This window comes from Balearica regulorum, chromosome 1 (assembly GCF_011004875.1).
Source record: "Balearica regulorum gibbericeps isolate bBalReg1 chromosome 1, bBalReg1.pri, whole genome shotgun sequence".
In the NCBI taxonomy this organism is placed as follows: domain Eukaryota; kingdom Metazoa; phylum Chordata; class Aves; order Gruiformes; family Gruidae; genus Balearica; species Balearica regulorum.
The window spans coordinates 225,061-248,103 of record NC_046184.1 but is presented as its reverse complement, the minus strand read 5'-3'; the positions used below and the strand labels follow the sequence as shown (position 1 = coordinate 248,103).

Below are 23,043 nucleotides of genomic sequence, written 5' to 3'. Positions count from 1 at the left end.
ACCACAGAGGCCAGCAATCCCTGTTGGGGTCCCATCCCTGCTCCTTATGCTTGTGCTTTTCATAGAACAAGCAGGGAAGAAAGCCTTTTCTCTTGGATGACCCCTGATGCATGTGCCCCATTGCTCAGAGCAACTCAACCATTTGACTGCCTCTCTTGTAGGTGTCATCAGGGTCCTGTGCCTTATCCTTGTCTACAAGACTTTCTTCCCTTTCCTCAGCCTGCCTGATTCCCAGTCTGCACCTGTGAGGTCCCTCCCAGGGTGCAGACACTAACCCTGGCCAGGAGCAAGAGCCCCACACAGACCTACAGAGTGGCCAAAGTGTCAGCCTCCCTGCAGGCTGTCCATCAGGGAGGGCCACTGCTGCAGCAAAGCCAGAGAAGCAGAGCAGCAAAAGCAGAGGAAGGACACCTCTGGGAAGATGCCTGTGCCTCAGGGTCTTCCCTGCCCTGCTGATGCAGACTCAGGGGAACAACAGCTTGACAGCAGCTCCTCTGAAGTGCAAAGACCTATCCCAGCCCAGGGGAAACAGTCTGAGCAGCAGGAGACCACGCCAGGAGCGGGGTCCCCACCTGGCCAAGAGACAGTGTGCTGACAGCCCTGCTGAGCCACAGCAGCCCTGAGAAGGAGAGCCAGGCTCTGGTCGGATGGATGCCAGCACAATGTCCACTAACTGCAGGGAGGAGCAGGACCTCTATGGGCCAGAAGCCAGAGCAGGAAAGGGGTCTAGGATCCTCGCTGGTCTCCAGCTGGGTGAGACCAAGGACCCCATGACCTTTAAGAGGGGAGGAGGAGACAGGGAACGTACACAGCTCTAGAACATCTGTCCTGTAAGCTTCTACCAAACACAGCAAACATCCTCTGACACATCCCAGAGCGCCTCATGAAGGAGACAAGAGTGCAGCGGCAAGCCCAGCAGTGGCAGATAGGACAGGCTCAATTGCTCATTTTCCCCTTGTCCCCTTTCACACTGGTCAGGGCACCATCTGCTTGGATGTCACCTTGCAGACAGGGACCAAGCCTGTCTGCTCAAGGCGCAAGGAATGTGCACGGCAAGTGCCCGGATCAGAGAGCTGATGCATGGGGATGATGCACAGGAGCCTAGGGAAGTTCAGGGCCAGTCACAGGATGATATACAGCTCTTAGGGATGCATACTGTTGAGTGAGCTGGGGTTTTCCTGCCTCCCTTTATTTCAGTGAAGGTACCTCAGCTAGCACAGAAGGGGAGTTTGCAAAACAGGCAGTTTCTATTTGGGAAGTCAGCCCCCACCTGAGCTGTAAATGCAACAGCCCTTTGCAAGCACTGCCTTGATCTGAAAGAAAGGGATGCCCCTGACACCAGCTTGAGCATGGCTGCGGGGTGGTGACAGCACAGGAGTACTGTGCAGGGAGCAGCACAATGTGTCTGGCTCCAATCGCCCAGCCCACAGGGCAGCAGAGGGTCTGACAGAGCAGCCTTCACAGTCCTGCCTCCCACAACTTCCCAGGGCAGACTGTGCTGCAGGATGCCTTGCACCCAAATCTCCTTTCATCCTGCCTCTGCCACAGCACAGCCTCCAACTCCCACCTGCATTCCGTGAAATCAGTGCATGCTGCCCTGTGGAGTGGCAGCCCTGGGATGGGCTGCCAGAACAGGGGTGATCAGGCAGCCCTGCACCTCCACGAGCACCATGCACAACCTGTGAGCTCCCGCTACTCGTACTGCAAATCCAGAGCCCTGAGCTGCAACTGCAGTGAATTCCTCTGCACATCAACCAGGCTCGCGGTGCGCAGGCTGCACTTCCCAGGATGCGAGTGCTGTGGTGCTCTTCTCTGTACCCGGCAGCGCTGCCCCACGTCCCCAGCGCTCCCCACTGCACCTCTGCCTGCACCCGAAGTGCTGCCTGCCCATGTAGCTCGGCTGTCTTCAGGGGAGCATCGCCACTAGCCCCCAGGCGGCCCGCGGGTCTCCCCAGCAGCTCCTACTCTGCTGGCTCCCACCCACAGCCCAAGGAGGTTGCACCAGAAACATTTCCACTCTTCAGCTCTCTGATATGCATCTGCCCCTTGGGGAAGAGAGATCTGGGAGGGAAATTCCTACTTTATATATGCAAAGATGCTCTGCTCTGCGTGAAGTGCCCCATTCCCTCCACCACCTCAGGTGATCTTTGGTCTGCCAAGGCTGAGCTGCTTCACTCTTGACTCTGGGACTATCCTCTGGTTGCACTGAAGGACTTGTAAGGAGGAAGGGGGTGGGGGGTTACAACACACTGTCACACTGACTCCGTCATCCCTGCTTCCTCCAGTGCCCACGCACACTCCCAAAACAAACTAAGAGAGGGAAGGGAGGTGCGGAGCGGTGCCCAAGGAACAGCAAAGCAGACAGGTGGATACCATGGCAATGTGCAGAGCAAGGGCCCTCACTGACAGTCCTTGGACCCTGCCCCGTGCTGCATCACACAACGGAATCCGGGGCAAGGGCTGGAGCAAATGAGGCCCAGGTCTGTGCATCAACTCAGGGATGCGTGTGCACAGGGATGACAGAGGAGCTGATGTGCTGGGGCTAATAAAGCAGTGAAAGGGAAGAGCAGGCACCATGTCCCCAAGAGCCTTGCTCAAAACCCCAGCAGGTTCCTGCAGCACAAGGTCAGTCCTTGCTAGAGCAGAGTGTCTGTCCGATTCTTCGACAGCAAAGGTAGCGCTGCCTCGCCTGCCTCTGCTGCTCCCCAGCACTTGGCAGCTGAGCCTGCAGAGCCGTGCCTGTGAGTGTTCCAGCGCTCAGCCCTCAGCCTCAGGGTCTCCATCCTATAGCAAGCTCTCTGGCCCCAGCCACTACTCCTCCATCATTGAGCAGGACCCCCACACCAGTCTCCAAAAAAGAACTCTTCCCCCACCAAAGAGGAGAGGCTAGTCCAGTCCACCCCCAGCAATGCTCTGCTGGCCCCAAGTCTTTGCCTCCTCATCTCTCCCCACTCCTCATCCCCAAGGGGCACCCCCCCCAACACCCCATCCTGGAGCACATGCTCCCTGTGCCTTGCAAGCCACACATCCCCAGGCAAACCACTGCTCCCAGCACTCCACCTCTAATGAGCACTCTTCATTTGGGCCACAGTTACGGCAGCCCTTCAATGAACTTTTTCCCTGCACTAAGCTCAGTATCCAAGCACTCATTCTCCCCCAAGCACCCTAGGTGACCCCCAGCACTACCCCAGCCTGTAACAACCACCCCACACCACAACCTGCAGTGCTGCACCCGGGCCTGTCATCTGGGCACCCTGCGGTCACACCGGCATCCGTGCACAGCCCACGCACACCCACACCTTGCTCGGTGCAGCCTGCTGCCCACACAACCTGCCCGGTCTTGCCTGCCCACACCGCCAGCAAGCAGGCGGCCGTCAGCTCCCAGCGCTGCGCTGCGGCTCCGTGCTCCCGCAGCCCGGCCCAGCCGGTACCGGTGCCGGAGCCGATCGCGGTGCCGGAGCCAGTGCTGGAGCGGTACTGGTACCGGTACCATGCCGGTGCTGGAGCCTCCTGAGCTGTGCCCGTTCCCCACGCCCTGCCTCGCTCTCCCCCGCGCTCGGGGCAGGCGGTGGAGCGCAGCCCGGTCCCGGGCCGGTGCGGGCCCCCGGCGGCGAGAGCTGCCCCTCCCTGCGGCCGCACCGGGGGCCCCGCAGCGCCCCGGAAAAGCAGCGCTGCAGCCGGGGCTGCCCGACCCGCTCCGCCCGCGTCCCCGCCGGGCTCTGAGGGGAAAAGGGGAGCGGGGCAATGGGGAGCCCTCCTGCCGGGCCCGTGGCTGGCCGGCCCACCGCCCGCGGGCGGTGTGAAGTTTGCCGGGTGGTGCCGGGGCGGCTGCTGTCGCGGAGCGGGGCTGGGGTCGGATCGGGGCGCGTGTCGGGGCCGGGGCGGGCACTCACCGTCTGCTGGAGGTCGGGGATGCCGATGCGGACGACGATGGCGCCGGGCGCGGGCTCCTCCATCCGCGCCGGGGCCGCCAGCTTGGGGGAGCGGGGCCCGCCGGGGCCCCGGGCCGGGTCGAGCCGCGTCTCCTCCCGCAGGCCGGCTCCCGGCTCCCCGGCGGCGGCGGCGCGGGGCTGTCGCTCCGGCGGCGGCGGCGGCTCTGGCGGCGGCGACTCCGGGCTCTCATGTTTGCTGCCGGCGGGGCTCAGAGGCATGCTCCGTGCGGCGCGGCGGGGCGGCCGGCACCGGGGGCCGCGCTCACAGCCCGCCCGGGGGCCCTGCGGGGTGAGGACAGGCGGTGAGCGCGGCCGTCGCGACCCGCGGGGGTACCCCGGCTGGGACCCCGCAGGGGCACCCCGGCAGGGACCATCCCCCGGCAGCGGCCCGGCAGAGGACCCCCACACTGCACTCGAGCACCCCAGCAGGGACCCCACGGGGGGACCCCCGGCAGGGGCCCAGTGGAGGACCCCCACACTCCACCCAGGCCTCCACCCACAGGGACCTCGTACAGCACCCCTGTCTGCCCCACACAGAGATCCCCATCTCGGGTCCCTCACCCAGGAACCCCCAACCAACCATGCAGGCCATGCAGGAATCTCACAGAGGCACCCCCACAGGGTTCCCCATGGCAGGAACGCTGTAGGGACAGCCTCCCCTCTCCCCCCCCCCCCCACGCCCTCCCCGGGATCCTCGTGTTGAGGGCCTTGCAAAGGACCACTCCCAGCCTACATGGGAATCTCCATGTCAGGGACCTCACCAAGAAGCCCCACACCATGCAGGGATTCCTGCAAGTGCCGCTCCCCTGCAAGGGCCAACTGCCACTGCACGCCCTCCCCGGCCCCCACAGTGGACTCCCACCAGCCACCCTGAGGGGACCCTTCCTCATCCTGGCAGAGGGATGGGGCAGCAAAGCATGGTTGACCCCATCCCAGGCGCAGTGACACCCAGAGCCTGTTTCCCCAGGGAGGGCTCAAGAGTGCAGTGCACCAGAACCAGCACAGAGGGGCTGGACACAGCACTCTGGGGCAGAGGACAGCTTGTCCCAGGTTCTGGGGCCTGTTCTGCTCCTTCGATCAACTGTCTTCACACCTCCACCAATGCCTGCAGTTCATCCCAATGGCCCTGTTCCCCATCTGCACCCATGATCCTCCATCTCCACATCTGCACCAGCATATCTGGAGGGCCTGCCTGACTTCCTCCCCATCTGCCAGGGTGGACTCATGAGGGAGGCTGGACATCAGCAGGGCAAGCAGGTATGACTCAGGGGAGCTCAGCGCCCTGTCTGTCTCTGGGTTTTACAGGGAAAGGTCTTGATTCTGGCCCTGTAAACTGTGCGTCCTGCAGGTACTGGAGTGCTGCCCACTGTGAGGTCCTCGATATGCCTGCTCAGAGGCGGTCACCACCCAGTGCATATCTGTGCACACCCGCAAACAGCCAGACTGGCCTCTGGCCTGCAGGCTCCAGCAGCATCTCCACCAGCCCGTCAGGCAAGGAGCTGGGGCTGTCTGCCAGGGGTTTCCCGAACTGGCTTGTACTTGGACAACAGGATGCAGAGGTGCCCCTGTGCCAAGCTTTTGGGAGTGGGCGGACAGCTGACCTGTGTTTCCGCCCCAGAGACCTGTCTCAGTCAGAGAAGCCACGTGCATGCACACTGGAGTGGTGGCAGGCACAACTACCATTAGCTCCAGCGTAGAGCACAGACACAAGCAGCCCCCACCATGGGCTGCTATTTCTGCCAGTCCCCCTGCCAGTCAGGGCTAATTAAAGCCACGAGGACCCTGCCTGCCCAGCAGGTCAAGCCCTTGCTCCCAGGTAGGGACAGACCAGTGACTGCCCTGCCAAGAGCAGATGGGATGCTGGGCTGAGCCCTGCAGGACTGTGCATGGGACTGTGTCCGGTCCATCACTGGCTGGGATTCAAGGCTTTAATCTACGTGACAATCCTCAAACAGAAATAGCCCCCAAACCACTGAGAGCTGGAGAGATTTACAGTATGGCCTGGATCTGTCCAGGAAATGAGTAATGGACCTTCCTTCAGCCCTCCCACCCTGAGGCCAAGGGACTGCACAAGGCAGGCATCAGTGAGAGCCTGACTCTGCCAGGGCAGCTGGCCCCGAGCAACTCTCCCAGCTGGAACAGCATCTGCTGCAAATGCCCTGCACCAGCAGAACAGGAGAGACAGGCAGGGAAGGATGCATACACAGACCTGGAAGTTCAGGGTCACAGGGGGAGTCTCATGGGTCTTGGAGCACAAGCACTGTAACTCCGTGGCACTAGCCCCAGAATGGAAATCATGGGTTGATCATGACAATGAGATCAACCAAGGAGCAACCAGCTGGTCTCTGGGTTCCTCCTTTCCTTCGATCCACACCTGCACTCCTGTGCTGGAGAGCCACAGGTCTGCTGCTGTCCGTCTGCTGCTGCTTTACAGTTGCAAGGACCAGGGAGTCTCCAGCTTCCCCTGGACTCCCATCATCCCTGGCATGGGTCAAGCCTTTGTGCCCAGACAGGAGGACACAGTGCCATGACACTTTCAGTCATCCCTAACCAGTCCTTTTTCAAGGTACGGCAAAACATTCTTGCCCAGCAGCAAAGCACGCCAAAACCATGCCTTTTCAGGGTTCCTGTCCCGCAGCAGCTCTCCCAGGATCTGAGAACAGTCCTCTAGCAGGACAGTGGGGCGAGAGATGAGACTGGTGGCATTAGAAAGCCTTCCACCCCACGGAGCGCACAGCACACCCCATCCTGCATCTGTCCAGACCCCAGGTAGAGACACATCAAAACTGCAGCTCCACAGAGCATACGCTGGGGCCAAACAGCTCACAGGTCTCAGGCAAAAGGATGCAGGCTTTGGAGCAGACAAGGCCACCTGGCAAAAGTGAGGGCTGCAGGGAACAGGCTGGGCTCTGTGGCTGAGTCAGGGACACCAGGGATGAGGTGGGGCTGGTGAGGGGAAGAAGTGGATGAAATGACCGTGAGTCACAAACAGCCGAGAAGAAGTCATCAGCTGAGGTGTCTCACAGCACAAAAGACAAAGGAGTAAGAGTGGTCAGGAAGGGAGACAGCAAAAATATCTGTCGAACAAAGGGCCAGAGAGGGAAGCATGTAAAGTCTGAACTGGGAAGCCAGCAGCTGTGGCCTGCACATGACAGAGTCACACCAAACGGCTCGAGGCTGAGAGGAGAAACCTGCAGCCACAGGAGCGTGGGTCCACGGGGCCTCTCCCAATCTGCAGCCAGCAGCATGCTGAGGTCCTGGGGGGCAGGCAAGGGTGGCACAGCATTCAGGGAGGCCGGCCCGTCCTCGCACACACACTGAGACACTGCAGGACCAGGAGGCACAGCATAAGGCCAGGCCCTGAGCCCAGTGGCAAGGGGCTGAGGGCAGGACCCATCGCAACCCATGCACGACCCCGAGAGCGTGTGGTCTCAAATCTCAGCAGCTGATGCTGATGCCTCCTCAGTGGAAGAAGTGGAGCTGAGGGAAGCTGGGTCTGTACAGGTGTGCCAGCCGCCCAGCAAGGCCAGGAGACGGCCCAATGAAGGGTCCGTGTCGAAGCCCCTGGCCTGGGATTGCTCCCTGAGGCTGGCAGCTGCCATGGGATGGGCAGAGCCTCACCAAACATGGTGGTGGGGGAGACTGGCTCTGCCTGCCTTTTGGTCAGGCCTGAAAGTCACCGAAGGCTGGACGCAAAACGAGCTGTCACCACTGCTGTTCAGCTACTGCTGCGGGCTAGGGGCGAGGACTGGGTCTAGGCGTGATTTTTATTAGTGACTTGGAAAAAGGGATCAAACAGCACCTTAATGCAATGCAGTGTGACACTGGGAGGAGGCAAGTGAAAAGGCCCTGAAGAGATTAGAAACAAGAGCATGAGGAACACAAAGTTTTGCTTGGAAAAATGCACGTAGTAGAGATAAATCATCAGAAATACAAGTGACATGTGGTCTGACTGCGTCCCATGGGCATGCATACACACACAGGTGGGCAGACCCTGGAACAGATGGGACAACAGCAACACACACTTCTGTACACCCTCACAAGCAGCAAAGCAGGAAGACCTCCTGCAGCTGGGGCACACACGTGTACCTGCACCTTCACGGAGCTGGTGAGGACCCATGAGCTGCAGAAGCCTGGAGCCAGCACAGAGGAATACTTTGGATGCATACCCATCTGCTCAAGGGCATTGCGGAAGGATCCCAAGCTCTGCCCACACCTCTCCAGAGCCATGCCTGTGCCGTGCAGGCAGGGGCACGCCTCACTGACAGCTGGCACCATTCAGCACAAGACCCCCCAAATGCTGCAGCTTTCCCCTGAACGTGCACTGCTGCAGAGGAGCCTGGCTCCCACCCACTGCCTTCCTCCCTTGGACATACTGCCACACAGGGAATTAAGCAAGAGCAATGCCACAACTGTCCCTTCGTGCTGCCTCAGCCAGCACAGCTCCAGCTACCCTCAGATAGCACCCTGTGGCAACAAACCCAGCAGGCCAGGATCTAACCCCTACATCAGTCCTGCAACCAGGGTGTCCCAGCGTGCAGAGGTGGCTTGTGGCCTCTCAGGGGCAAATCTCCCTCCACACAGCCCGGCAGCGGCACCCATCTGAGCCCGCGCCTGTGGCCCACTGCCTGTGGTTCTGTTAGACTAGTGCCATTCATTGATTTTATTTCTTTTCTTTTTTTTCTGTCTTGTTATTTCACTAGGAAGAGAAATTAAATGCTCCAGATGGTAATTGTCAGGATTATTCTTGCTTTTTTTCCCCAGTCTTCTGGTACCTCATTAGTTCCCAATAATGTTTAAGACACAACTGTGAATGGTTGGAAAAATGCACTGGCCACCCCCACCCCTGAACTCCATTAGAGACTTGCAGAGTCATTCACATTCATTTTCTCTTATTAAATCAACTTCTCTGCTGAGGAAAAAAAATCACTTATCTTGAAAAAAGATACAAGTTGAGTATCTTAGAAATTATAATCCAATGAGTCTTATTCTAACATCAGGAAAAACGGATGAAGAATCATCAAAGAGAGTTATAAAATCTTTCAAGAAGATTTTATAGTGCCAAGGCAAATCAGTAACGCTTCCATCAAAGAAAGTCACGCCTCACTAGTCTAGCAGAGCTCCCTGCACGTGCCACCAGGAACACCAATAAGGGAAACCCAGAGTAGAGCAGTTTATTTGGATTTCCAAATACTCCTTGCAACAGCCCTCACAAGAGGTTGTAAAGCCTAGCGACCTTTACCTCTTACGCTGTGAGGAATACTGTTCCTGGATGGCCTGCCCCTCCACTATTCCCAGTGTTACAGAGTCTAAGCCACCCTCCCTCCGTCCAGGGCAGCCATGCCATGGGGATCATAGAATCATAGAATAACTCAAGTTGGAAGGGACCCATAAGGATCATCGAGTCCAACTCCCTGTTCCTCTGAGAACTACCTAAAACTAAACCATAGGACTAAGAACGTCGTCCAGACGTTCCCTGAACCACGTTCAGGTCAGCAGCAAACCCAGGAATACACCAATTCTGGGCCAAACTTCATACTGCGGCATTCAGGCAAGTGGATGCTGGCAGTGTCAACAAGCAGGTAGCTGGGCATAGGACTACTCAGCTTCCCTGGTGGGACTGGCCTACTAAATGCTGAGCCACATCACCCCACGCTACGCTGCTGAATACTGCTATGGTATCTTCAGAGTTCTCCATCAGGGCTCCAGGTCCCCCCGGGTTAATGCAGAACCACAGCCATCACTCAGTGTATCACTGAATTACTCTTCCTCTGTAGGGAAGACATCCAGCTGGGAGGATCCTGGGAAATGCACAGTGCTAGCGCTGCAGTGGTGGGACCTAGAAAGGTGCAACAGGTAAGATCTGAAGAAGACAAGCAGCCCCAGGGCACGATAAGGGCAGGAAGAAGAAACCAAGGCACGCTGCAGCAGGGGTGCCAGCTGGAACTGCTGCTGAGACAGGGGAAGCTGGCACTTCTCAGGGGAGGAGGAAAGGTGCTGCCAGTCCGTTTCGTAGCAGGATGAAGAGCAGGTTGCAAAGACCTGCGGCTGTTGTCGGCATTGGCACCGGATCCTGCAGCCTGGGACGAGAGCCCAGTGCTGTGTGGAGGCAGAGCTGGCCAGCACTGGGCTGTGGGGTTGCTCTTTCCACCCTCAGGGACAGGGCTGCTGGCACCCCAGGTGCCACATCTGAAATTTTCTTACCAAACTCCTTCCTCCAGGTCTCCTCTTGCCCTCTCTCCTCTTCCTGGAAAGCTGCTTCAGACCCTTCTTTGCTGTGACTGTTAGAAATGGCCTAATTTCTAGCCCACACATTCACGGCTAGTTTACCCTACTCTTGCGTCAGCATTGTCTGTTAGCCTGTGCAGCTCTTCTCTCCTTTGTTTATGTAAGTATTTATATACATATCACAGGCAGCAATTAGATCCACACTCAGACTTCACTTTGCAGGCTAAACAAGTGCCACTTAGGTGGTCTGCTCTTACATGGCAGATTCCTTCCCCCAGGGACACACTTGGAGGGACTGACAGGCTCCGGAGGGGCCTGGGTCACAGGGATCAACCGCAGATTGGATTCATACTTAGGGAAACAAAATAACGCACTTTAAAAGGAATCCTGTGCATGGCTTCTGCCTTTCCAGGATTCAAAACCCTTGCCACCCAGAGCGCACATCGCAGGGACGTTGCAGCTCCTGCCCCAGCAGTAGTCCCATGGATGCTAACAGCCTGCTAGGAAGCACTGGAAATGAAACAAGGATAATAGCAGCTGACATCTCAATAGCAAGAGCCACAATCTTTCCAGAATCAAAGGAGATCTTGCAAGTGTCAGCATGGGGGCAAAGCAGAACTGCACACCTTCCACATCTTCCTCTGCAGGGGCTGTTGGTCACCCAGGCATCATGGCCACAAGCACCTGAGTGGGTTAACCTGCACCCAGCCATGCTGTCTTGCAGAAACCTCCAAGCACCGGTCAACTATGGCAAGCAATGCAATGCAGCCTGCCTGGGACTGGCAGTTTTCCCTGGCTGAATCAGGGTTAAATTTCCTTGCCTTTCCAGCGCCTGCTTTCCCATGCACAGCCCTACTGGTGCACTGCCTCAGGCTTCGCCTCTCCATTCACATGCCCCGGTGACTCTGTGACTCCCAAAAGGCCTGGCCCTTTGAGGAACAAGGTCTCCGCAGGCATGCAAGCATGGGAGCATCTGGCTCATCATATCCCCAGGTGCGCCTGCACAGCAAGGGCTGGTGCTTCAGGCATGGCACCGGAGGCTGCAGACAGCTGCTCTCTAGCACAAGTGCTGCTTTCCTGGGAGAGACAGCAGGGAGCAACAGCTTGTGCAGCACCAACTGGGCAGGGACCAGGTATTTGGGTAGTGCTGATATGTGGGAGAAGCATACACACCCCAGCTCTCCCCCATTGCCACACGCTGGCAGGGCACAAGCTGCACCAGGTCCCTATGCTCCAGGGCTCCTTGCACCGCACAGGGGTTGTGGGTGAATACAGCAGCGTCACAAGTGGGGGCCAAAGGGAGATCCAGCATTCTGCTGGGGTGTCACTGCCAGGGTGGGTGTGGAGAGTAGCACATGGGGCTATCACTACTGGGATCACTGGGAATGGCCCCGTATGCTGGGACTGTCACGGCTGCAGCAGGACAAGCTGTCGGGATACCGCCTCTGCCTCGCTGCTAGTGAAAGGACCGACTAGGACAGACTTCACCTGACTTAATCCAGATCAGCACCAGGCAGCTGCACCAGGGACAAGGCAGCACATCCACCCACCCACCTGCACCAGCAATGCCCCTGCCCTGCCAGACCTGGCCGCAGAGCCCCAGGCATTGCTTGCCCTTCCAGAGACCAGACCTGACTGCTCTTCTAGTGGCTCCCACAGCACCCCATGCTCCACTCCTACGACGGCACCAAGCCTGGCCCCAGCTCTGCGTGCAGGTGCTGTGCAAGCTCCTTGTCACCCCCAAGTCCTCCCAGGACCAGGGAGCCCTTGGTGATGTTTAACAGCACTGCCCACAGCCCCCAACCCTCCCACGCTGCTACAGGGAGTCAAGCCCTCACCTCAAAGGATCGGGGAGCGTCCGCTTTTGCTTGGCTGGCAATGCCCATGGGACAAGCAGAGTCGTCCTCTCACACAGGCCAGACGTTACTGATTTACCAGGGGTGGCTGCGACTGCAGCTGGAACGCACGGTCGATGGTTGCAGGCACTGTGGAAGGCACAGTGGCCTCTGCGGGGGGGACGGGGAGCGGGAGGGACTGTGCTGCTCTGTCCCTACCGCAGGGCCTGAGCTCAGCGCTCTGCACGGGGTGTCGGGAGTCCGGGGCTCCCACGAGCCACCTTCCCACCAACCCAGGGTTGGTATCCTGCCAGCTCCACGCCTGGGGCTGCCAGGCAGGGCCCTGCCCAGAGCTAGGGCTCCACAATGCCCGAGCCGTACTCATTGCTTATCTGGGCACAAGCAGGTCAGTTGGCTCTGCTGTTTGCCATGGCTCTGTCCCAGCCCCACGTGACAGGTAGCACAAAGCAGTCTGTACCAGCCCAACCTTGTCCCTTGCCACCACTGCCCGTGTTCTCCAGAACTGACCCATGCAGACACAGGCAGGAGCAGGCACAGGACTGTGGTTACTGTGGCCCCAGACTGAGTGTCAGGATGCACAGAGCTAATGAGGAGAGGGAGAGGGAGCAATGCTCATTGATCAGTCTGTGTGTGGCCATAGTGTCCTACAGCGCCTGATGGGTAATTCTCCTGCCAATTGATTTTTCCTCTCCCCATTTGCCAGGGTTAGTGGGTCACTGGGGATGCGTGGATGATTAAAGGGCAAGTGCCACAACACACCCCTCTTGGAAGCAAAGCCATTGCACCAGCACTTGGCTTTCCTAGGGTGACAGCGAACCAGTGTTGATCCCACTGATGGGCAGCAGGATAAGGAGCAACATCCTATGCCCCACACAGTGCAGGCCTGGGAGCAGTGGGGCTCATCTGTGTCTCTGCCCAGCAAAGAGGCAGGGGCACCCCTGAACTCCCCCAGCACATGTGGAGGCAGCTGCAGTGCATGGCTGGTGGCAATTTGTAGGGGATCCTGTCTGCAGAGTTCTGGGGCAATAGTCTTTGGCACAGGGGTTCCCAAGAGTTGTCCTTAATAGCTGTTCCACAGTCCTGCAGCTCCTCACTGCCTGCCAATGTCCACTGTACAGCACTGCAGAAGAGGAACCCAGTGCTTGGCCACCAGCAAGCGCAGCACTGCAAAACCGCAGGAGCCAATTCCCCACCAGCCTGGCCCCAGGGCAGCCCCACTCGGCCAAAGCAAAGGCTTTCTGCTCACTCCTGACACTGTCCCAGCTGGAGCTGACTCTTCAGGTCAACAGGACAGATGCCAGTAATCCCCGGCCCAAAATATGTATGCTTCCCTGCACAGCCCTGCACAGACTCCTGGCTGCCCACATCCCACAGGGCTGTGCATCCCCAGCTCCAGGACACGGCCACACCACCTGCCCCATCACCCCATGGGGGATACAGGAATTCCTCCCTTGTGGAAGGAGCCAGACCCCCTCGGAGGTGGCCTGATGGGCAGCAGAGCTCCCAGCCAGCCTGCACAGGGCAGAGCACAAGCTAACAGCCCCAGCCAGGACCCCCAGCCCCCACGGTAGACGAGCAGCACCCACTGGCTGGTCCCAGCCAGGAGGAAGGAGCACAGGCCAGCAAATCCTCTCTCTGTCCCTGCAGTCCCCACATGGGGTACAGTGCTATATGGTGCCAGGCACCGGCCACATAGCCCTGAGTGTGGCTTGGGGCAGCACAGCCACTGCCACGCTCAGCTCTGCCTGCTGCCTGGCCACATACCCCCTTCCTTGACAAGCTGGGCAGGTAGGACAGTGGTCTGGTGGGCAGGACAGCACATGCATGCTGAGGCTGCACGACACAGGCATTTCAGCAGCAACGTTGGGACAGTGCTTTGGTCCTTGCCCCCATCTCTGTCCACTCACTTCCACCCCTGGGCCAGACATGCAGACACACAGGCAGCCCATGCTGCCAGCTGGCCAAGGGAGCTGGCCCAGGTTAAAACCAAGCCCATTTTGTCGTGACAGCTTTTAGTAGGAGCAGCTCACAACTCCAGCTGTAAAGCAGAAGTGGCAATGAACAATGACACAAGAGCAGGAATGAGGGGCTGGGATGGAAAGTGTATAACCCAGACCTGTCAGACTGCATACACAGTGCTAGTCATACATGTGGCCTCTTAAATACAGGTTTCTGTCACATGCCCACCTCCCCAGGGTTTGCCGCTTGTACTCTGGCTGCTTCCCCACCCTGTGAGACAGCCAGTTCCTGGTCTTGACAGAAAAGGCTAACTCTCAGGCAATTTTGGGTTTGTAGCATCCCAGCCTCATTCCTTGGACTCTGTGCATCCATCTCCGCACAGGGCTCCAGGCTCCCACAGCAGCAGCAAGTGGCTGCCCCTCCATGGTCAGCACCACCAGACACTGCCCACATGAGGACAGCCCCTCAGGTCTCCCAGCCTCAGCTCACTCCAGTACAAAGCCAGAGTGGAGAACCACTTCCCAGACATCCCCCTTCCTTCTTTGACTAACCCATGTCTCAACTCTCCCCAAGCTCTTCTCCATCAGAGATGGGGCAAGTCTCCTGTTCCTTCCTGCCCCACGGCCCCCTCCCGTACCTGTCCCAGTTCCTGGCAAAGCATCAGTGACCGTGGTCCTTCCCCCCAGGCTGCCCTCACCCTTCCCTGTGCAGCACGCACTCAGAGTCAGCCCCATGGGCCACACAGCACCCCAGTCTGTCCCCACAGGACTCCGCCTCAGGGTGCACCTGGCTGAAGGGAAGAACAGAGCCTGGGGAAAGGCAGAGGTGGATGAAGACTTTGAAGCTTGCAGGACCTACTCCCCTGTGATGCAGATGGGATCCATGGGCTCCATGTGCAATGAGGGCACCTCACAGGAGCTGGCACCACTAATGCAGGGCTCCAGGGATGTGGTGACTGCTGCTCTAGAGGGAAGGGTGTCCCCAGAGCCCCATCACCAGGCAGGGCCTGTCCCAAGCCTGTCCCAACAGGGGTGTCTGCAAACCGCAGGTCCTTCCCTGCCAGGCAAGGAGACCCAGGCAGGGACAGTGTACGGTGGTCCAGCTGCAGGCCCTTGGGGTCTGCAGGGCCCAGCAGAGCCCACAGCCCATGGGGCAGCTCAGCACCAAGAGCTGCCCATGCAGCCTCTCCCACCCTGGGAAGGTGCCTCCAGAGCAGGAGCCAGGGGATGGCTGCAATGAGAACAGCCTCACCAGGAGGCACCAAGGATCTTGGGGGCTTTGCACGCTCCCCCTGCAGTAACTCTGAGCACGAGCAGTGCGTAGCCATAGGAACATCACTTAACACAGTCACCTTGGTAACCACAGCTACACGCTCTCACAGAGCACTTGTGAGGCCCTGTGCACCCTCGGTCGGGGTCCCCGGATCCTGCACCTGTGTTGCAGCCTGCTGCCTGCCTAGGCTGCAGGTCACACTGCCATGCGGGACCAGCGAGGACAGGGACAGACCTCTCCTCACTGGCAGAACTGCACCATCCACAGTACCACAAGACCAGCTGGAAATCACCATCAAGACCAGAGCAGGGAGTCAGACCCATCCAGAGTCCTGTGGACCAGCCTGGCCACAGACACCTCTGCTTGGAGGTGTGCACTGGATGGACTGGCATCTCCTCCCATCCCACAAGTCACTGAACCCTCATCAGCTCCTCATGTGGAGCCAGAGCATAAGGACCCCCCCCACACACACACTCCCAGCCCATCAATGCAGAAAAGGAACATGCCTGGGTCAGACACATGTGAGGACACAGCCAGGAGGAACAAGACATTGGAGCCTGCCCCTACCATGGATAGGCTGGCAGAAATCACATCTGCTCCCTCCATCTCCCCACACCACTGCTGGGCACAACTTCAGGTAAGCACAGCCCAGGAAGGTGGTACAGCCCAAGGACAAGTAAATCCAAGCATTAGGTTGCCACACCTCCCACCCTCATCTCAGCAAGCACCTCTGTGTCCCTGCACAGGGGGCAGCAGGTACAGACCCACAGCAGCACAGCCAGGCAAACAATCAGCCCATCAATGTGTGGGCGATGCCATGGCTCAGGCTGACCCAGCTTGCCATCCTGCACAGATGTAGGGCTGCACAGACTTCAGGACTGCCCTGTACCTGTTGCAATCCTGCAATGTTCCTCCACTGGCTCCAGCTTAGGAGCACAACACAGCAAGAAGCAAGAAAGCCCAGGAATTACACAATCCATGAAGCAACCTGGACAGCCCTCATCATCATCACCAGTGAGGTCCCATTACCATCCCCTTGCTCAGCCTCACCTGTGATGGCCTTGGCCCTGCCCCAGTATGGTCCCTGCACCACCCCAGCACCCCAACCTTGCAGACACCCTGGCCTCCCTGCCAAAGCTCCAGGCCCCAGCAGCAGAACGCGTCGTCCAGGGCTGCCAGTGCTGACCCCATGTCTAGGACCCCATGTCTAGGACCCCATGTATATCTGACCTGTTCCCAGGGACTCGGTGCTGCCCGGGTGCAGACACTATCCAGAGCTGGTGTCAGGGTGGCTGCCACCCCAGAAAAACATCCTGCCACTGCAGGAGCCCAGAGCGCCCACTGATCGCCCAGCCTGAACACAGCGCTCAGCTTCTCCCGCTTAGCCCTTAGGTAATAGGATAACGCTGCCTCCATCTGTTTGTCTGGGACTGAGACACTAATCGCCTCTCTGGCATCCCTCCCCTCCCTGCACCCCTGCCCGGCCCTGCCTCCAGCCCTGTCCGATCTCACAGAGGCAGCAGAGGGCCAGCATAGGGCAGAGCTGCTGCACCGGCAGGAGTCAGGGCAGAGGTTCCAGGCAGCAGCCAGCCCGGCAGCCATGGCGGGGACAGAGCAGGCCAGGACTGAGCCAGGCTCCCAACTCAGCCACAGCCTCCCGCAGATGCCGAGAAGCCTCCCCAAGTCCCACAGACTTGGGCTCCTGCTGTAGCAGAGAAGGATAGTCCTTCTCCTTCAGGGCTAGCAACAAAGCCCTGCAACAGCAATTGCCTTTGCCAAGCCCAGCTCCATGGGGCCCCACTCCCACTGGGATTTGCAGAATGAGGAGGACCAGGTCAGAGCGCTGTCTTCTGTGGAGTGATCTGCTGCAACTGTTCAGAAATGATGCTGCCACAGCAACCAGATTTGGGCCCTGCAAGTTATGGATGTGCTCTGGGACCAGGCAAGACTGACTCCATTGAACACATAAGCCAGTAGAAGAATAGCTTGGATAAATGCCCACATCTCAGTACAAACACAATTCATCCCCACCGCACATATTCCAAGACTGGACCTGCCCTGCATGGGCAGTCAGTGCTTAGACAACTGGCACAGCCCTGCAGGGAAGCACCTCTTGCAGCACAGCAGCTTCCCAGCCCTGAACCACCTGGCACAGCAAGATACGGCACGGCACAGCGACTCCCCTGTATGGAAACATGCAGTACAACCCACGCAGTGCAGCCCACGCAGCACAGCCCGCCCTTGCATGGAAACACGCAGCACAGCCCACGCAGCTCGGCCCACGCAGCACAGCCAGCCCTGCACGGGCAGCCTGAATTATCTGGAGGATTTACAAGGTGAAGCGGCAACACATTTCAGGGGTCCTGAAATGAAGCTGCAGGCTCTGAAAGGAGCCTGCTGAAGCCAGAAAAAGCACCCATTATTCTTGTGCATTAGCATTTTATGTTTCCTTTGTTTCATCCTCTGGTTTCCAAGCCTTCACCCTGAAGCTTGACATATACTGCTTGCTGCACGCCACACCTCAGCCTGCCTAGTGCACAGGGAGAAGGGGCTGGGTGAGGCTGGGACTTTCTAAGCCCCAGCGCCACAGAGGTGTCCATATGGTGTGCATGTGCTTGGGGTCCCCCACTTCTCAGCTCACCCCCTGCCCTGGGGTGGGACATGGCAAATGTCTGCAGTGAATGGGGTTGGCATCTCACAGCCTGGGGGCGGAGGCAGAAGCCGGAGTCTTGCTCCCCTGCAAGCACCAGCACTGGTTGCACTGGTGCATGGCAAGAAGTAGGTGGGAACACACTCTCAAGGCCATGCTCCAGGTGTGCACACCTGGAGCGAGAACAGCATCAGCCAGACCCTCCATTGGCAGGAACCAGCCAGTATTGTGCCAGGTAGGGGCTGGGGTCCTTGCCGGGCACCAAGAAACCCCTGTGGAGAGGGAAGAGAGAGGGCTTTTCAGAGAAGCACACGGAGGCCAAGGCAGTGCACGACTAGGTGCAGGAGACTGGGCCTACCACCAAGCAAAGAACGTAAGGCAGGCAGGGGACAGACCAGCCCCAGATCATGGGGAGACATTTGTCATTCACCATCTCTCACGGGACATCTCTCCCCTACCCTTCCCCAGCTGTGTCTCACAGCTCAAGCTGCTTCTTCACCAGCTGTGAGCAGCAGCTTCCCCATTGCCCTCTCCCATGTTGTCCCTCATGCTTCCCTGTCCCCAGTGTAGCTCTGGCTGCCTTTTTCTCCCTCTGTGCCAGGTTCTGGCCCTACCACAGTCACAGCAAGCAGCTGCTGCACCCCTCCCCCGCCCGCATCCATTCGGTGCCCTGGGAGGAAGCATGTGCCACCCCTGCCCTTGACCTGGTATCCTGGGGTAGGGGCACTCACCATTGCTTTCTTCCCTTTATGGGCCATGAGCTCTGGCACTTGCCAGCAATGGTGCTGCAGGTTCACTGTGCACAAATGGAGCTGGCTGGCCTCACACCATGGCACTGCAACTCCCCTTGTGCCAGCCTGACAGCAGTCACAGAGGCAGCACCAAAAGCCTGAATGACTCAGTGTAGCCAAAGAAAATGCCTTTCACACCATGCTGCACGTTTGCACCCAGCTCCCTTCAAGACCTTGCCCTGGTCTGTAGAGCAGCATGCATGCAGCACCCAGTCTGGGAGCACAGCTGTGGGGTGACATGATCACTGGGGGGGGGGCAGGGGGCAGCATTTGCAAAGGGTCCAGTGTCCTCAGGCAGGGCGGGAAATAGCCCCATTGCATGCAGCCAGGGCTGGAAGAAGCACCCACACCAGTGTGATGTCCAGGAACCCTCCTGTCCTCTGAGACCAGTGGTACTTGTCCCAGAGAGATCCTGGATCCCAGCTGGATGGGCCTGAGGGTATCCCATCAGAGAAGGCACCCTGAATCCCAGCTGGATGGCCCCAGGCATACCTGGTTAGCCAGCCTCCCGGGGACCTTTCCTCTTGATGCCTCCTCAAAGCACGCCATGTAGTAATGGCCTACCCTTGACTCATAACTGCTTCTGCATCGCTTGCAGCCTGCCTGAACACATCCTGTCCCCTCCAGCCTGAGTCCTGCCATCCTTTGCCAGCCCCCACAAGCCCCATTTCTGCCCACAGTTCTCCACCTGGGTGCCCCTGAGCATCACAGCCGGGTCCCTGAACCCACTGCCCCAGACAGGCCATCCCCTCCTGGGACAAGGCTGCAGGGCCCTCACCAGCCTGAGCCCTCTCCTCACCACCTCCTGTCGGGAGGCCCAGGGGGGGTTCTGAAGGAAGAAAGGGAAGGACAGAACAGCGCTTACCTGAAATGACTGTCACGGGCACGGGGTCACAGCGCTCCCTCTTCATCAACCTGTGGACAACAAAGAGCAAGGACAGCATCAGTTCAGCGCACCACATGCATGGCCCCCAGGCACACTGCACACATGTAGACACGGCCTCAGGACAGCAGGGAGGTGTGAAACCCGCAGGGCTGGGAACAAGAGCATCCCCAGAGCAAACCTTCTACAGGACACCAGGGAGAGAGGCAAGGTCACCTATGGCTTGCACCAACACCTGCCGCCCCGCTGCAGCAGAGCATCCCCAGCCTCCCTGCACAAGCAGAAGTGCTGTGCCCTGAGCTCTCCTGTCCATGCGAGGCCATCCTCACCCTGTGGACAGACACGTCCTAGGAGACATCCCTAGGAGAGCCACAGAGGCTCTGGCTCTTGCCCAGGCAGGCTGGAGGACTGGCAGCCCCTGCCTCTGCTGGTCCTTCAGCACGCCTTGGCAAGACCACATGCAAGAGCGACGCAGCTTCCCAAGGGAACAGCCCGGGCCGGAGCACCAGGGAAGGCAGATGCAGCTGTCCTGGGTTGGCCGGGGTCCTCAAACACCTCTCCTGCCCTGGCTCATCTGCTCCCAGGCAGAGTCCTGGGTGGAACACAGCCTGAGAGCAGAGGAAGGCTCAAGCTGAAATGCCAACAATGCTAAAAGGTCAGTTCCTCCACAGGGTTGACCCTCTTGTTCTCTTGTTCGGGATGAGCAACAGGGAACCAGGGCCCAGCTGAGCCCACCTCCAGAAGACAACACAGCAAGTGCCCCAGGCTAAATTCAGGAACAGCTATGGGCAGCCAGGAAAAGAGAAAAGTGTATCCATAATGTCTCTGCTCTCTTACGTGCTGGAAATGTGCATGCTCTCACTCCTCGCTTGGCATTAAAGATCCTTTCTGGGTGAGTGGCTGAAATGGCTGCTCTGTTGTAGAAAATTAAAAATGTATGACTTGGGATTTCTTGGAGCACGGCTGTTGTGCTGCAGCTGGTGTCAGCAAGTGCAAGGTGCTGCGGGGGGGAAGGGACCGAGGCAAGGATCCCATTTTGCAGAGAGCTCGTGGTGTGCCACATGGGCAGCTGGGGTGCCATCAGGCTTTAAACATTTTATAAGATATACTCCAGCCTCCACTGGCAGAGGGATCACAGACACTGCGATGCACCTGGAAAACTTAGCAGCTATTGTGTGCCTCTCTGTAAAATGATGCTGCTGAGGGCTCCTGAGGTCCCAGTGGGGCCATAGCACAGTGCTCCGGACACAGCTGCCACTGGCCCATTGACTCCTCTCTCAAGAAAAGCTCACAGGACACCTGTGTCACGAAAACAGAGGAAACCTAGCACAGCTGTTTATGTAGGACCTAAACAAAATAGCACTGGGCACCTGTGTGTCCTGCTTGGACATTCAGTGACTGTAGTGAACTGAGTCTCTCTCCTGTCCCTTAGCACTGGGAATACCAAGACTGAGCAGGGCAAGCGGTGGAGCAGGGGACTGCTGTGCCTGCAGGGACATCAAACCTTGACAAGCACAGCTTTGCAGGGCTTAGAGCTGAGGGGTAACAGGGTGGCACAGGCTGGAACACCTACACAGCCTCTCTCCCACGCACATGCCATCCGAAATCCCTCGCTGCAGCACAGAGCATGGTCCAAAGCCAGGCAAGGGCACAGATCAGTCCCAGACCTCCCACCCCACCACTGTCAGCAGTGCTAGGAGATTTGTTTGCTGCAATTAGGAGGCTTGGATGAGGGGGTGGGTTATGTGGTGTCACAGAGCAGGAACTCCCCATCCAGCAAAGGTGCCTCCAGCAGCTCATGCTCCCAGCTCACCTGGCCACCTCCAGGCAGCCTCAGCCCAGGGAAAGGTTTGGGCTGGAGCTAAGCAGCACGGCTACAACTGCACGTCACCAAAGGTACATAACTCAAAACACGCCATTAAGTCTGGTGGCCCGGCTCCACACCCTCTGGGCCTCCGCATGGGCATCAGATGGACAGCTAACCAAACCACACACATGCAGCAGTCATGTGGAGCATGGAAGCCTTCCTCAGACACTCACCAAGGCCCCAGGTCGTGACGGCTGCTAGCACAGCCACGGCACAACCCTGGGAAGCCAAGCTGCGAGCCCCTGACAGCACCTTGTCCCAACCCAGCCAAGCGCTGGCTACACTTTACCACCATCTCCCTGGGTATGGGAGGGCTGGGTGCAGGCACTGCTGGCAGTGCAGGCAGCACTGGGAGTTAAATGGGCAACAGAGCATGTGGGGAATAGGTGCCTGCACAGCCGCCATGGGCACAGACCCATGCATCTAATGGGTGCAGGACTGGGCATCAGGGCTCCCTGGGAAAATGCAAATCCAAGGGGACTCAAAAACAGGAGGCAAGAATAACCAAAGGGCAAGAAAAACTGTCATAAGGGAAAGGAAAGAGCAGAGATTGCTGCCTTAGAAGGAAGCAAATAAGAAGGGACACAGATAAAAGGCCGTAACATCCTGAACAGTCTGCAGAAAGGAGACAACACTTCTGCTCTTTTCATCTCACAGCATGAAGGCAGCGGAAAACGTCGTGGGATCTCGCACTAAGAAAAGGAAATACTTCTGCACATCGCCAATAAGTAGATGGTGTAGTTCACTGCCACAGGAAGCCCTTGAGGCCCAGAACGGTGCAAGTTCCCAGCCAGATCTAGAGGTTTCTGTGGGTGAGGATACCAACTAAAGTTACCAGCAGCAGCAATCTGGCAATGCTGTGCAGCCCCCTCCTGCAAACTCTGCTGCAGCCTGCTGATTGCTAACAGGATCACCCCTGAGTGCAGGCAGCCAGTCCCCAGCTCCCCGGGGCAGTGCCAGAGACGTGCCAGGGCAGCAAGACGGTCCCAAAGGGTGGCTCTGAACTGCGGAGTGGCTCCCAGCACCAGCAGCAGCCTTGCTCAATTTCCAGCAGGATGGCTCTTCCTCCTGACTCTCATCTGCACCGTCTCCATCCCACCCTGACCTCCAGAGCAGATCTGGGCCAGCATGAAAACCTCCTGGGCTCCTCCTGAGCTGGGCCTCTCGAGCACCATCTTTTCTGTCCTCAGGTGACGAGGGCCTGGTGGAATGTCGACCACGGGAATATACATCCAGTAATGCCAAAGGCACTTATCTGTACAGGAAGCAGCTCAGGAGATAAATTAAATGCTTATAATATGAGCATCTTCTCCCAACCCTGATAACAGGCAAAGGAGATTTATGAGTTTATTATTGGACCTGATAAATTAAACTCTTCACAGAAGAATAAATTATGCAGATGATCTGCGATGTATTTAGACTGCAGCTTGCACACCGCCAGGATCCTAGCCCTCACAGTCCCTGAGGATCCTGCTGTCTGTGGAGCCAGAGGGGCCTTGTTCAGACTAGCGGGGAGAGCTCCAGGGAGGCTGTTATTCCTCTTGCTCATGAATGGCAATTCTGCCTTTTGTTTGTCTAAGTCTGACTCTTTTATCACAAATGTCC

The 23,043-nt window shown here is 58.2% G+C and overlaps 1 protein-coding gene across 3 annotated transcripts in view; it reads right to left on the bottom strand.

Annotated features, from left to right (window-relative positions):
• The window catches only part of SHANK3 (SH3 and multiple ankyrin repeat domains 3), a 382,463-nt gene that overhangs the window by 353,038 nt on the left and 6,382 nt on the right, over positions 1 to 23,043 (bottom strand). For all 3 annotated transcript variants that reach the window (XM_075742957.1, XM_075742888.1, XM_075742921.1), the window contains exons 2-3: positions 19,554 to 19,603; positions 3,894 to 4,214 (exon numbers count right to left, since the gene is read on the bottom strand). In XM_075742957.1, the coding sequence (XP_075599072.1) occupies positions 3,894 to 4,151 (258 nt within the window). In that variant the 5' untranslated portion in view covers positions 4,152 to 4,214; positions 19,554 to 19,603. The remainder of the gene's footprint in view (positions 1 to 3,893; positions 4,215 to 19,553; positions 19,604 to 23,043) is intronic.